The 15,927-nt window shown below is 41.3% G+C and overlaps 2 protein-coding genes across 6 annotated transcripts in view; both read right to left on the bottom strand.

Annotated features, from left to right (window-relative positions):
• Positions 1-14,474, bottom strand: part of TRPM7 (transient receptor potential cation channel subfamily M member 7) — a 58,187-nt gene extending 43,713 nt beyond the window's left edge. The window contains exon 1 of the mRNA XM_080626126.1: positions 14,394-14,474. Coding sequence (XP_080482252.1) covers positions 14,394-14,396 — 3 coding nt within the window. The 5' untranslated portion in view covers positions 14,397-14,474. The remainder of the gene's footprint in view (positions 1-14,393) is intronic.
• The window catches only part of SPPL2A (signal peptide peptidase like 2A), a 59,333-nt gene that overhangs the window by 6,374 nt on the left and 37,032 nt on the right, over positions 1-15,927 (bottom strand). For 4 of the 5 annotated variants that reach the window (XR_013957728.1, XR_013957729.1, XR_013957730.1 and 1 more), the window contains one exon: positions 15,430-15,460. The exons of the other annotated variant lie outside the window; for it this stretch is intronic. The gene's annotated coding sequence lies outside the window, so the exon portion shown is untranslated. Of the gene's footprint in view, positions 1-15,429; positions 15,461-15,927 lie in introns of those variants that run through there. 5 annotated transcript variants of the gene reach the window in all.

Below are 15,927 nucleotides of genomic sequence, written 5' to 3'. Positions count from 1 at the left end.
AGAGCAGATCCAGTGTATTTTTAAATAAATGTTTAAAAATTGCTGGTTTAACACCCATGTGAAGGTGCATGCTGTTCTGCAGCTAGACTAGTCATAAAATTACTCTTCCTTTTCAGAAAGCATTAAGTCTTTAAATGCATACACCATCCATGCAAGCCTTAAAAAAAACCAAAACAAAACAAAATATACCTAGAAAATATCTCACAACTGATCCTACAGTTCAAGATATCTCAAGTCACAATGGAATAAGCCATCAGTTGATTTCAGAAGACACACACACACTGGTGTCATTTCAAAATGGCGCTCTCTCAGCTGAGGTAACAAACACCTTTAGAGTTAAACGTCCAATTGTAACAGATATAGTAATTAAATAAACTTGCCAAAACCAGAGACTCTGTAAGAGTGTACCAGCACAGCAGATGGCATGCTGTTGCTGAACATGCCTTCAGGAAAGGAAGGGGGAAGGGACTAAAATATGTATTTTAATTTTTATTTCCCAATTTTCATCAACAGAATTTGGAATTTTGGTAGGAAAAAGAAAACAGCAAAAGGTAAATCCATTTCACGGTTGCAAACTGAAGTAAATTGATTTCAGAATAGTTTATACATGCAATCCTCTTGACTAATGAAATACCAAGCTAAAAAAATTTTAGCCTTTCTAAGGAATCTATAAATGATTTTCTGTGAGCTCCCAGACCATTCACACTTTGATGCATTCAGGCATTTCAAAACATATACCAAAGCGACAATCTAGAAGCAACAAACCACTGAGTTTTCAAAGGAGACAAAAATAATTCTTTACCCCTTATAACCCTGGATGAAAGAAAAAGGATAGAAAGAGAGCATGTGAGAGTAACTGCAAAGAAAATATAGCTACAGCTTTTCAACCAGCATTTTTAAATCTAATGCCCACTTTGTTCAAAAGAGAGATTCCAAAAAAACATGACAAAAGTACATTGGAGCGTTTTCAAACTGGTCATACACTGCCTGCTTCTTTCTGACAGGGTCCCTCATTCAAAACCCATTTTTATCTATGTCGAGTCACCCATATAAGACCAATCCCAAATCTCTTACATTTTTAAACACAGCCTACTTTTCCTTCCTTATCTACAACAATATGATTGTACAGTCTGCATCCTCATCACCTCCCTCAGCACCAATGATTTAGCTGCAGTCTGCAGTCGTTCTAACCTTACTGTTGGTGCAGATTGCAAGCCTACACACTCACTTAAATAAGACCAGAAGGAAGGTAGAGTCAGCATACCTACTCACCAACAGGCAACTGAAATGATGCCAAGTCTTTTTAAGTAGGTCAAATAATTTCTGTGGGTATCAAGGATGGCCACTCTCCCTGATCCTTTCTGCAGGGACCAATGGGACACACTGTGCATGGCTGCTAAAACCTCTGCACTTCCTGGCTCACCAGATTTACTCTACATGAAAAAATTAGCTCAGTTCATAGCCCACATTTCCAGCAAGTGCTGGGCTTACCCTGCATGTGCCACACAGGGTGTATGAACAGACAATCCTGTAAGTCTGATTTTATTTTTGGAAGGAATAAGGGTTGGGGCATACTTTCATTTACATTGTTCATTTACACTGTTTATTATATTTACATTGTTTATGTAAAACAATTCACATACCCTGGATCTGTTGGCTGTCTTCCCCAAGCAACTTCCAGTCCCCCCCCATCTTATAGGGAATATAGCTAGTGGTGGCCACCTCTGGAAATAAAGCAGTAGGAAAGGGCTCCTGCAAAAAGCTAAATAATTAATTCTTCCCTTGATTTGAGTCTGATTTGTTTCCAGATGAAAAAAAGCTCAGCTCTGGCAGCCACTATTCATAGACAGTATACAGGCTACAAGTTCACTTCATCTAGTGCAAAGGATATGTTTCAGCTTTATTTGAGCTGCAGATTTGAAGAAGGTCCTCCCTTTCTGGTTCATGAAGTGCATGAACATCTGATTAATGCATTATGTGCTGAAGCATACTACAACTACAAGAGCAAGTTGGAAGAACAGATGTTGTTCATCTTGCTCTACCACTTTCTTAGCCTGTTCCATTTACAGACCTGACTTATTTTTAATGTTGTACAAAGAAAGGTACTTTTCTATCATCATAGCAAAGATTTTGGTGCCTGCTGACTTAAGTAGGCTATTATTAACTCACTACAGCAATGGAAAGTTGTTATCACTGAGGGATTCTTGACATACCTAGCCTCAGACAACCCTTTGACTATCTTAAAAAAACCCACACCCACAACCAGAAACCTTATGCCCATATTTAAATTATTACAGATCAATTATATTTCTCTGAATAGCATGGGTGAGAGAAGAGCAAGAGAACATACTAGTGGGCATGTGAAACAGGTGACAGCACCAGGCCACTGCTAAGGATGATGAAATTTCACATAACACCTTCTGACACAGTATCAGGGAAACCCAATTCATTTTTACAGTCAAAACTACTAACACTAGGAAACACACAATCAAAGAACCACCTGAAACAGATTTGGCACTCTGTTCACTTTAACAGTGATTATCAAAAAACCCAATCATTCTGTACATTAAGCAAGTCATCTCAGAGCAGAAAATTAATATTAGGTTGGTTCCAATGTAGCATTAAAATATCAGCATTAGACTTGAAGTCCACGGGAGACAGAAAATAGTCATACAATGCCTGAACTGCCTTCACTTCCTTGGTAAGGGGATCAGATGTGATGGGGTATGTTCTCTGAACTCCTATTCTCTCTGTTCATCCTGCTTGTACACATATGCACATCAATGTACCAGTATTTGCTAGCTGCAGTGGGGAAAGCAACATTTTGGTCAACTCAGTGACTAGAGTTCTTTGGAAATAAGAACAGTATGGAGAAAGTAGGATGAGCTGGGAGAAAAACAAACTAAACCAAGAATTTGCTATAACAATTTTTCTACTGCTACCAAGAATTTTGCTATAGCAAAATTTCCTATTGTGGAATTACAAAGATTTAAGCATTTTTTAATTCAGCTCACTAACAAAGATGTACTGGATACAGTTACACTTCCATTGCCTGTCATGACAGAGAACTAGCTCTCCTGACAGAGCTGGCTAGGGTGCACACTGACTACAGCCCTCACCTAGGGGAGTATGACAGCATTCTGAAGACATCCGTGTACCTAAACTCTTATCAGGAGATAAAGATCCTTGCTAAAACTATTAAAGTAGCTTCTGTTTACTCTAGAAAAGTGCAGAGAAGAAACTTAACTGGCCTTATTTAGGCACATGTGAAATAAGCTAATTACTGTCTGAAATAATATATAATGCTTAATTAGACACTGCTTAAAAATTACCACCCTCTGTTTTTGAGGAAAATAAACAATTGTTTGAGATATCTTATTTTACTGATTTCTCCTGGGGCTAGTCTTAGGTAAAAATTGAGGTCTCTGTCACAACCTCACACCAACTGCTGAAATATTCTTTCACACTGATTTTCCCATTAGCATTCAACCATTTTATTATTAGCAAGTTTTGGAAGTCTCAGCTATCTGAGTCTCAGCATCCCTCTTCAAGCATGTTTCTTTTAAATATTATAGCCAGAGTCTTAAACCCTACACAATGCAGTTTACTGAGAGAGAGCTTGAAGTCATTCATTTTATCTCACAGTCAATATTCAGGCTGCTAAAATGTACCATCTTATCACATCATTTACCAAAAGCACTACAAAGCCTCCTATCATACCTTTCCTTCACACACACATAGCACTGCTAATTAAGACATAAGCACAGATGTCTTAAAATAACTATCCTAACTACTGATTTAAATCAAGGTCTGGCTTGCTCTAATGCAGAGGGAAATAGAAGAATGCCTTTTGGTTTCTCTTATCCTAGTCTTACAGGGTCATCACTTCAGCAAGCTTGAGGCCCCAGGCTGAGCATTTGGATCTCAAATCAGAAGTAAAAAACTCTTACCAAACACTCACATGAACCTGAAATACTCCAATACATCAAGTTGGACAATACCAACTAAAAAGCAGAATAATCTGTGGGACAAAAACTCCCTCTCTGCTTTAGCAGGAAAATATATATATATACACATATATGGTAAGAGGAAGATCAACTCAAGGGAAAACAAACAAATTTTTTTTTTTTTTTTACATTTGAAGCATTAAAAAAAAGATACATTCCAATGCCTATTCACAAGTGGTAGCACAACGCAGCAACACAGGTAGCCCCCTAGGATGTCTCATTTTTATCTCTTAATTTGTGTTTATGGCACAGTGATATGAGTATCCTTTACTTAAGCAGATCAGTTACAGTTTTTCAGCTCTCTTACCAAATGTTGATGTAGAATTGCAGATTACCTATATAACTGAACTACCCGCAACACACCCATGTTAAACACCACAAGCTTTAAAGTAACTTAGAAATTATTTCTAAAAATCATAGAGTTAAAATAACCTTTCTTTTTTTTTTTTTTTTGGTGGGAGAGGAGAAGCAACAATTAGTTGCTTTGATTGCAATGACATTGAGAGATCACAACACTCTGTAAATATTTTCTGTTTATTATCATTTCCTCCAGCATACTCACTTCCAGTAAAATTGACCAATGCCAAGAGGTACATGGCACAAAGGCCTGCCTAAGCTGTGCTGGACTTAGACCTCCTCTCAGGCCTACTGAGGCAAAGAAGTGAAGACAGGGTACCATTTTAGAGAAATTAAAGACAACAGTATAGAGGTGGAAGTCCTGGCAAAAGCAAAACCAAAAATACATGGAGGAAATTATTTGCTTTAACAGACGCAATTCTTCAGATTTTACAGTGAGGGTGGAGGCACAGAAGACAAGCTGAGCAAGTTACCACTATGTCCTTGCACCCATTCTCCTGCTATTTCCTTTCCACTAGCAGTTGTGCACCAGCCCTTTAGGGAGTTGACTGAGCTCCCTAAACCAGCACAACATTATTTCCAGGAAAAAAAAAAAAAAAAAGCAGGCAGCTTTGATGTCAGAATGAATCAATTCAGATACAAGCTGGGCAGAAAACTGAGGCAGAGGGAAGGACCACGTGGCCATGATCAGGGTGGGAACAAGGGAATTAGGACATCCCCTTTGGTAGCTGTTAAGATACTGGGTTAGCAAAGCAGCTGAGCTGATCTAAGCATATTGTCAAGGCACATAAAAATAATCCCCCAAAGCACACTTACTCCAGGCATCCAGGAAAACTGGATGAGGATCTGTCACACAAACAGGCAGTCTTTTTAAGCACCTGTATCCTGATGCTCAGGAAGGAAAGGAAGCTAAGATGGTATTTATTTCTTGGAGAGCTGCCAATGATGCAAGAACATGTTGCCTAAGGTCACATGTTAGTTGGGCAGATACCCTGAGTTTGAGAATAGCATCCATTCTCATGTGGCACTGAAGATGTTTTTTCCTAATTCACGGTATAAATAGACCCCAACTAACTCCTAATAAATTAATTACAAAAGACTTTTTTTGTTCTACTTGTAAGGTCTTTACATTCCTCAGAAAACCCCTGAAACATCTAGTAATGACACCCAAGAGGACAGTCAAAAGACTAACCTCATCTTAGCAGTGCTAATTTTTCTGCATTCTCTCTGCAGAGGAAAGAGAAGAGCTGCTCTGAATACCCCTCAGTCTCCACTGAGCAAGCATAGGGACTCACTGCCTAATTAGCTTTTGCAAATAATCTTCCCTCTGCAAAGTCTACCTGTATTCTGCACATCATCTACATGCAAGTAACCAGAAAACATTTTTCTACAGCCTGAAACTAGGATTTTTCTGGACACAGAAAAGCTTTGGTCTTGTACATTTTCTACACCAGGTAGAAAACACAGCCCAGAGTTTACTGTACCGTGTTGTCCAACAAAGTACTATGATTATACTAGTAGGAAGTATTTCTTTGGTGGGCTACAAAACACCAAGTACAACCAGATGATGCATTCAAACAATGGCACGTTTGTTAGCAGCCTTCATCACTGCAGAATGTTCACCTGTAACACTAGCTGGCAGCCCAAACCAGGACAAGGATGATGAATGAGTGTTTTCTGCTCTTTTTCCCTCCATAAGCAACATAAGACAACATTGTTTCACTAATGCATTTCAAACAATTACAGAGAATTTAACAGTGACAAGAACCTGAGTTCTACAATACAGAGGTAGGGTTTACACAGGAAACTGCATGCATACAAACCAGGGATTTTTTTTCCAACAGCTGAAAACTTAAAGAGGATTTTTCTGTGTAAGATTTATACAAAAGAAACCCAATAATAAGACGGACCAATTGCTTAATGAGGCAAAGGCACAAATCCTCATCAAGAGCATTTCTAACTTGGCACAATTTAAAAGGACAAAGGTTAGTTAAGGGGATATTTCTGCTTTTCAAGCCTCTGGCTGCAAAGCCAGTTAATGCCAGTTTGAGAGGTTAATGTCCATCCCAACCTCCAGGTCTTTGCTTAGGGTCCCTCACATGGGCCAAGGTAAGTGCTTGCAGGGCAGCCAGCAGCATAACACATGAACGTTTTGAGCAGCACCATTAAGGACTCAGTAAACTATAGCTTGTGAAATCAGGCTGAGTGAACCTCTTTCAACCAGTTCTGCATTCAGAGGCATTGCAACACCAGGCAATGCTAAGTTCCTAAAAGGTTCTCTAGGGTATCTGTCAGCTGTGGTATCAGTGATTCATTACTCTTTCCTTAGTGTGAGATTACTACCAGCAGTGGGAATTCCTTCAAGATCACTCCCAAACGTTTTGGCCAGAGGATCACCGTCAGACATGCACTTTTCTAATGCCTTCAGTTGAAGCTGTATTAAACTTGCTGTTTAACAAAATTCTGCAAACTACAGCTTCGACTATACTGCAGCCAAGGAACACAGGAGAAATTGGTAAGACTTGGGTATCTAAAACATCATTAACTGCACCTACTCTTGTAGATCAACTGATTTTTTTTTTTTTTTTTTTGTAATTGAAGAGAAAGTTGATTAACAGTTCTGTAATTACACAACTGGTATTTTTAGGCTCCAATCATGTGTCACTTAAGCACATGCATAATTTAGCCTATTCAGGTGACTGAAGTTATGCCTGACTAAATACTTGCATGACCGCAGCAGCCACAGGGACAGGCTCTGAAAGGAATATGAGCCTTTGCAGACAGGCTGTACCCACAAACTATTACATAGCATTAAGCATACTACACAAAGCCAATATACATGCAATTTTAACCATGTTGTACATCAGCATGACCGTCTCTGAACCTGGCCACATGGCTGCTGTGCTGAGCTCTGTCAGGTACATTAGTAGAGCATGTCTTTGCTCTCTCCTGTTGCAAAGGAACAGGTTCAGCTTCTTGATAAAGTTAAGCAGGAAAGGGAATAGCACTAAAAAGCAAATAAGCAGCATGTTAAGAACATGAAGGAAAAAAACCCCAAAACTAGTGCTATTTTGTTATGCGAGGCAAGTTACCAGCAAGGAATCATGTGCCAACAGCAATGACTTGATGAGAGGAGTCAAACTCATCTTGATGCAGCTCAGTTCACAAAGACAGAATACAACACAGAGTATTTGGTAAAAAAGTTATCTGACATGTGGTAGCACACATTCAGAAAAGAAGATCAAGAAAAACATCCTGTGTAGGAAAGAATTTAGTTACAGAAGTATTCAAGCATAGCTACTACCTGTCTGCAATACAATTAGACAAGGTTTGCAATGCAATTTGGTTTATACTTTGAAAAAGTGACAGAACCCAACCTGTGATGGCTCAGCTCTATCCACACCTGCACAGAAGACTTAGAAAACACTCATGTAGAGTGGGAGATAAACAGAGTAACCAAACACTACTAATATAATGTCACAAGTCAACTCTCAAGCACAACTCAGAGCAAGCTTCTAAACCAGCTTCACAGGTCATGTCAAGTTTGTGGTACCACAATCCCGGTTTTCTAAGCCTCTGCACATGATCCCACCCTATGTCATACCAGCACCAGTATTTATAGAGTCACATGGAGAGCTGATTCAGGAAAATGACCAACAAAATAATTAATCCTCAAAAAAGGAAAAACGGGAAGAAAGAAGAAAAAAAAAGGCGATTAGATGTTTGTTCAATCTATAGCCCCAAACAGTGACTGAGCATAGAGGGAGACACAAAGACAGGTGGAAGAGTGACAGACAGGGTTTAGCAGAGTTCAGACTGGATTACAACCACACCTTTAAGAAGAGTTTTGGCAGACATGGGAGCAGCTAGTAAAGATATTATGGACTTGGAACATCAACCCTGACCCGTATTTTAGATTATGACCGTGCAACACACACAATCACACCTCAAGCACTTCAGGTCAGTCTTTGGAATTACACTGGCAATGAAGGAAGCAATTAACTCTATCCCAGCCAAAACCAGGACAAGTGGGAGGACCTGGACTGCTAAGTAATACTAGTTCTAGAAATGCTCCAAGTCTAGAAATTTTTAAGCAATAGATGCTTGTGAAATAGAATATTCTCAACATAGCAACTAGAAATTCATTTACAGAAGGCATAAATGTAAATTTATTTATTAAATTTAAAATTTACATTTTAGAAGTCAGGTTTGTCAAGCCCATATTTCACAAAAACTGATTATCACTTTGCAGTATAGGCAGGAGAAAAACTTTCACAGGTATTAGGGTAAGAATCATCAGCCAGGGACACCTTGCAAAATTCCACCCAGCACAAGTAGGGGGACTACAAAGTGAAAACATTTTCTGTTCACCTCTTAGCAAAGGTGACAAGAATCAAGTAGATAAGATAAAGAAAACAAGTACCTCTTTGGGTAGAGGTAAGTGGGAAGAATGCATGGAACAAAGGCTGGTATTCAATTGCAATAACCATTGTGTTAGAACTGACTGAGATGTAGCAGACACTTTCCCAGGCTTTGAAGATTACAGTTATATTATGGAGAAAGACTGAACACCTGATTAAATGAATTTAGAGCTGTAACTGAGAAAACATTCTCAAGCAGGAACGCATCAATGTCCAACAGCAAAAAGTCACCACAGTAATTGCCCAAAAGGTTGTCAGTGAAAAATAAAACCAAAAAGTGAAAATTAAAAACAAATTAAAATTACCAAACCAGAGCTTAATAGAAATATCCCAATTCTCAGAGCCTGCAGCTTGGTTTTTTTTTTTTATCTCCTTCGATTAGTAGTAAACAACTGCAGAATCCACCAGCACTGGGAGTCATCCACACCAGGCTTTGGGATCCATGACTAGGAAGCAAAAAGCCTGAGTAGCCTGCCACAGACCTTGAAATAGCTCCAAAGCTCTCCAGCTCAGAAAGTGCCTTTCCAAACTGTTGCTGTTACACTTACTAGCCCTAAGTCTAGACATTGATAAGATTCACACGTGCATAATTATTAGATGTAGACAACCTGTATGCACACATCTACCTACACTCTGAAACTGTGTATTAGCCAACTGCCAGCTTTGCAAACTACATGACAGACATTTAAACAAAACAAGCGCTTCAAGTGGGACGGTATCTGAATGTAAACTGATGATCTCCATGGACAGGTTGAAGATGAAGCAGCAATAAGGCTTCATAAGGGGTTTACAATAGCCGTTTCTGAAGTTGGATGAGCTTCTAAAAACATTAGTTGTCAAACTACACACACCAGAGTCCCAACTTCGTAACTCAATTAGCCTGTAAAATTCCAATTTTGCAGCTGTAGAAAATCAATAGATATGCCAGCACACACATTACATGCCACTCTCCTTCAGCTGAAATCAAATGAAATGAAGGTGCTTTGGGATACAGTAACTCAGCAAATGCTCATTTCTCATACACACAGAATTCAAACATTTCAGGAAATCTGACAGTAGAAAATGCACGAAACAGCTCGAGTTAGACTGAGTTTGTGAGAGTCTTTAAGAAAAAATATATTGCTCTTAATAACACAAGTATTAAATAATCTGTAACTTTGATACAATTTTTAATACTAAAAAACCAACCAAAACAAAACGAAACCAAAAACCCAGACATTCCCAGAATAAAGTTTAGTCCAAGCCTAAAACCTCAGCAACATCTTAATTTTGCTTTAGCTAAGGGGAAAAAAGATGTCTAACTTATAAACCAAGTTCAATCTGCTCTAATGTGCTGGCAGTTTGTTATCATACTTCAAACTCTCCTTGGCAGTCAACCACTACATTTATCTTACAGACTATTCCTGCAACATCCTCACACCATATGTTGTCAAAACATTTTCCACATGCTTCCACAAATATTCAAGTCCTTTCATAAGGCAGCAGCTTTTCAGAACTATCAGCACCGCAATCAGCAACACAGTTATTTTTCTTCCTGTATTTCCCATAGGTTTAGAACACTTTGCGCCCAATACTCAGGAAGGAAAAATAAAAAAAGATACAGTAAAGTATAATAACGTTATTCACCCCAGTTTCTCTCTTGTTTTTTTTGTATTTTATTATCCCATCAGAAGTTCACTAGCCTTTCCTTCTTATGAAAAACAGAAGGGTAACAAATTTTCTCTGCTCACCTAACAGCACAATTAGACAACCTGTGCTGTCCCTACTTCCCTGCAAGAATTATAGTGCTGGGGAGAAAAACAAACTCAAGCTGTACTGTGGTTCCTGCAAACCTGGTAGTTATAGAAAGTGGCTCACGCCCTTGCTTTAAAACAGCTCCCATCCACTTTACATGCTAGGCAAAATATAGGTGTAAAGAAGGCTGAAAAAACCTCACCACTCCTCAACAAAAAAATAGCATTCCCTCTGTCAGCACAACAGCTGTGATGGAGAATGGTCTCTGGAACACTTCTGCTTGGGTCTGTGGTCCCATCCAGCCAGATGCAATGGTTCAGCTTGCCAGGCAATGCTGGTTTAATGACTGGCTGCTACCAAAAAGTCTCCTGCACATCCTACCTCCCCTCTTGTGCAGCAGCACCAATGTCCAGCTAATCCTGTGCTGAGCCAGGTCAGGAAGAAAAGCTTGCCAAGAAAAAGGTTTTGGGGGTTTACGTTTTCTGTTCTTTTGTTAGATTAGCTTCTCTATTACTTGAAATACAAAACCATCTACAATTCAAGTAAATGAAAAGCTAGGCTTAAAGTAATAAACATAACAGCAACCAAGGATTAGGTAGATCATTTTCAGTATAAATTGTACCACAATATACTAACACGACACCATGATCTGTACATTCTCATTATGTGAGCAAAACAGATGGGACTGAATCAAATAAAGGACAATAACAACTTTGCTGAGAATACAATAGAGAAGAAAGGCTTCAGGCCAGGGAACATGAAAAAAAACGAAGTTTTACCACTGGTCAGGTCAGTATCATGGATTATTTCTTGTAGAAATAATGCAGCATATAGACTCACTTGCCAGAGCCCAATACTGCTTGTCAGTATCAGAGGTAAGAAGTAACATTACTTTTAATAAGTATCTTATCCAGATACTTATTATACACACAGGGGGTGACATTATCATTAGTTCATTAGTATTCAACTGCTGAAAAGCCAGTTACTGGAATTTCAACCAGTGAAGATAAAATGCACCGAGACAAAACTGTTCATGTTAGAAACAAGAAATGTGACCTCAAAGACAAAACTTCAATTCTGGAAAAACACACACATTGATTTTCCTGTCAGTTTGCCTTTTAAAAAGTGGGACAAAAAAAGCAGAAATTATGTTACTTGTTTCAGCAAATTAACGTGGCACACACATACTGCAGCCAAAGTAGACATAGTCAAAGGAAATCAGGGATTCCAAAAGAAATAAGTATATGTTTAAATAAAAAAGAAAAAAAAAAAAAAAGACAAAGATATATTTTTCAGGTTAAGCATATTGGTATGATAAGTATCATTTCATTGTCTTGATTCTTCAAGACAATTTTGAAGTTGTGGCTTATGAAAACATAAGCCACAATTTCAAAATCCAGCCTCAAGTCTTTAAAGACTGGAACTTTGAATGTGATTTGTTTCAGACAATTCGTTGAGAGCATCCAAGTTCAGTAAAAGTGTCACTGCGCGTGCAGCTTCATATTAAACTCCTGCTTAGGCGAATCAGACTCTTTCTGAGAAAGAAAATTGAACTTGCTCTGCAAAATCCTGTCAAGCATACAAACTGTAGACTATAAAACCACCTCCCTTCACACACTTTTGGTCAAGTCCTCTTAGAAATTTATTTTGCAGCATTACCGGTGTAAAATCGACAAAGCAATATGGCCAAACCCTACTGTGTCAGCATCAATTATTTAAGTTCAAAACAATATAGGTTTGTTTAGAAAACACTTATCTGTCACTACTGTCCACAAGGAGTGAACAGTTAATAGAAATGCACTTCATGAAGAGACATGAAAGAGAAGCAGGAAAAGTTTGGGTGTTGGTGCAAACCTTCCTGGAAAGGGAAGCACAGCAAGTGGTAAAGATAACTAGGAGAGAAAGAGAGGAGGAGTTTGGATGCTGCAGCCTATCACTAGCAAAGCAGAACAAGCAGGGCTGATGTGACAAGACAAAAAGGTAAGGCAGCAAGGCTAGCTAGGCTGAGCCCTGAGGGACAAGAGAAGAAATGAAACTTTAGAACACAAAAGAGTACCTCTCTCCAAGATAATCCAGGGAGGGAGGTAGATGATCAGATAGAGCAGCTTTTAAATATAAGCAAGATAACTGTTAAATGCAAGGTGATGTTTCAAGGTGCCTTTGTATGACAAGTGAAAATTACCCTTCTGCTCCTGAGCTCAAGCAAGAAAAAAAATATTAAATAAAATCAAAGTAAAACATCAGGAAACTAAGGTACAAACAGCCCATAACCAGCCTAAACAGTTCCACAAGCGCAAAGGGTTTTTTTCCCCCCACTTTAAATAGCAAAGTTAAGAATGGCCTCATACGAGAAGGTATGAAGGATGATCTAGCAGACACTTATCTCACCCACACAGACAAGATTAAAAAAAAAAAAGAAAGACTGAGCTCCGAGCTCCAGGAATTGCCACACTGAACATCTCACTCTTTAGAATAATTCCTGATTTAATGTTGGACACTGTCCAGCAATTCTTCAAAATTGGTAAATAGCCATGGAGCAGCAGGCAAATTCCTAGCAAAATGAACCTGCAAGTGTCCTATATTCAACTCTGGGAAAGCACCAGTTAAACAGTGGCTTCAAAGTAGTTGCTACACACGTTTTAAGTATAAAACATTGCAAACTGTTACATTGCCAGAAAAACTGCTGAGCCATGATCAGCTTACAGATCTACAATGGTTAAAAGAAATCTGTAGGTTTCTACACTACGTCAGCACCAACACCAGCACTAAAGTAACAAACAAACAAAACCCTCACAAAACTTAAAAAAAAAACCCAAAACCCCAACATTTCAGTTGAGAAGAGCAAGCACCATCCATGTAGGAGATGCCGAGTGTTTTTTCAAGTCAGACCAAAGGTTGCACTTTCAGCTTCTTCCTAGAAGAGTGCTGGATTGGCAGATTCTAGAAAAAGACAGCCCACATTTCTACACAGCTCCCAGATACTGTCAGAAACGGAAGGTTCATGGGTAGGAATCCCTGTGGCTGTGAACAACATACTGTGAAATAAAGCACCTTTAAAACAAAATAAAGCACCTGACTAGAAGTTCAAACAGGCTGTAGCAATGCAGATGTACACTCCACTTAGATTTTCAGAATTATCTGAAAGCACTTGATGTGATGGCTCACTTCAAATTCTGTAAATATTAATTAAGGAAGACACTTCTAAGGATAAAGAACTGAGCAGCAGCCAGAAGAAGGAAGAGCTAGAATTAAAACTGCTTTCTCGCACACTCCCTTGTCTATGACAAGGTGTAGAAATCGTAAGGATGAAATAGGTAGAAGATCAGAACAGCTGCATCCCCGAGAACCACATGGTCCACCGTATGGACGCCGGTAGCAGATAAAGCCCCGAAGGGGGGCCACAGCAGTACTCAACAGAGGTCACGGTTCGAGGGGGTCGACCCGACCCCCCCGGCGCAGGACCAGCTCCCACAGTGCTGCCCCGAGGAGGGGAGGGCTGCGGGGCAGCCGGGAGGCGCTGGCTGGCCCCGAGGGCACCACAGACTGCTCCGCGGGGCAGGGCCCGCCGGAACCTGGGGGTCGCGGGCCTCGGGCGGGCACTGAGGGAACGACGCCGGACACCGCGAGAGGACGGGCCCGAGGCGTCCGAGCCCGCGCCACCTCTTCCGGCCCGGCGGTGACAGCCCCGCGGGGTCCCCTCCTTCTCACCGCCGGGGCGGGCAGGGGAACAGCCGCCGCATCAAGGCATGAGAAGGGCCGCGGCGGATGAGGGCGGCTGCGACAGCCGGGACCCAGCGCAGCCGGCTGGGGCAGGTCTGATGCAGCGCCCCCTCAGCCCGACCCGTCCCTTTCCCCCAGCCCCCGCCGCCCTCACCATTCTCCTCAGGGCCGGGCTGGGTCTCGGCGCCGACTCTGGTTCTCCTCGCGCCGGGTAGCTCCTGCTCGTGGTTCGGCGTCGGCGGTGGCGGGGCCTGTCTCCATCTATTGGGGCTGAGCTCGGCAGCAGCTGAGGGCTGGGTGAGAAGCCGGGCGAGGACAACGCTCCGGGGGCGACGGGAAGAGCGGGACAAGAAGGACGGCGCTCGCTCGACTCCGCACCGGGACTCAGCGCTGGCGGCAGCCTCGGCCCGGCGCCTCTTTCTCATAATTGTGCGACTCCACCGGCGGAGAACCGCGGCGCTGCCGCGTCAGCGCGACCCGCCCCCGGGAGGAGGGGGACGCCGGGGAGGTGCTCACCGCCCCTCTGTCGCATGTGGCGCTGCGGGCCTCGCCGGGCGGTTTCGGGGGAAGCGGAGATGGGGATACGGCGGACGGCTTCCACCTTCCCGCATGGAGGGGGAGCCCCGAGCAAGCGCAAGTGGGTGCTAGGCGGCCGTGCCCCCCTTGTGCTGTGCGTGAGGTAGAGGCCAAAGTGACGCTGAACACAGAGCTTCCCGGGACAGAAACCCGCCTGCCTGGAAACGCGTGCTTCAAAGAGGGAAGCTGCTCCCGACAACCCCGTTTCTGCACAAAAGCAACACCGGGTGTCACGGCCCCAGGGAACGCTGTGTCAGAGCAGATCTCGAATCATGGGCCTGGATAAAGTGAACCCGCGTTATTCCTTCTTTAAACCACACAACAGGGAGCAGAGTTAGTTAAGATTCAATGGAGATTTCTTGCCCATCGTGCTCAGAGCATGGCAGTGCCACCATTAGCAGTGTGTCACCCACACCTCAGTCTGAGGAAAATGGGAGGAAAGTTGGCTTTGGAGGGGAAAAGGTGGGTGCATTTCTTCCACTTCAGTCAACTCTGTTCCCACCTTAGATCTGGCACTGCCCAGAGCAGTAACTTACCTTCTTTTGACTCTCTATGCAGTCAGCAAACTTGGAAAAACAGTATCATCAATAAAAAGCTTCGTGCAGTCATTTCCACTACTTGTTCCATTACATCTTTTGCAACAAACTGTGCGATGGAATAAGTAGCATTTGTCAGGGAAGAAAAAGAGAGCAATTGAGTTTGGTTCAGGTTAAGTTTGGTTCAAGTTACTTGTATTCGCTAAGTATGAAAAAAACCCAAGAAAAATCTATCAAATAAAATGTATGTCTGACATTAATTTTTATGTAAGACATATGCAACTAGATAGCTCAGTGCTTCCTTTGCAATTAAAACATGGTTCAAAAGTAAGTTAAATCTAGCTCAGAGTTCCTGGTGCCATTTCTAACATACCACAGCTACATGAGAGTGATAATTTTGTGTAAACTGAATCAGAACTTTCAAATTCATTTTAAAACTTTGATTTTAATTGTCAGGCTTCATCATTTGTCAGCACTGTTGTGACAGGATGGTGAACCATGACAGTAGTATCTCTCTTCAGCCCCTGAGGCTCGGTAAACCACCAAATTTACTAGATCCACTTCTATTGTTAGAAA

The sequence above is a fragment of the Psittacula echo genome, assembly GCF_963264785.1.
Source record: "Psittacula echo genome assembly, chromosome: 10".
Taxonomy (NCBI): Eukaryota; Metazoa; Chordata; class Aves; order Psittaciformes; family Psittacidae; genus Psittacula; species Psittacula echo.
Note: the sequence above shows the minus strand (reverse complement) of the source record. Positions and strands in the feature narration are given on the sequence as shown.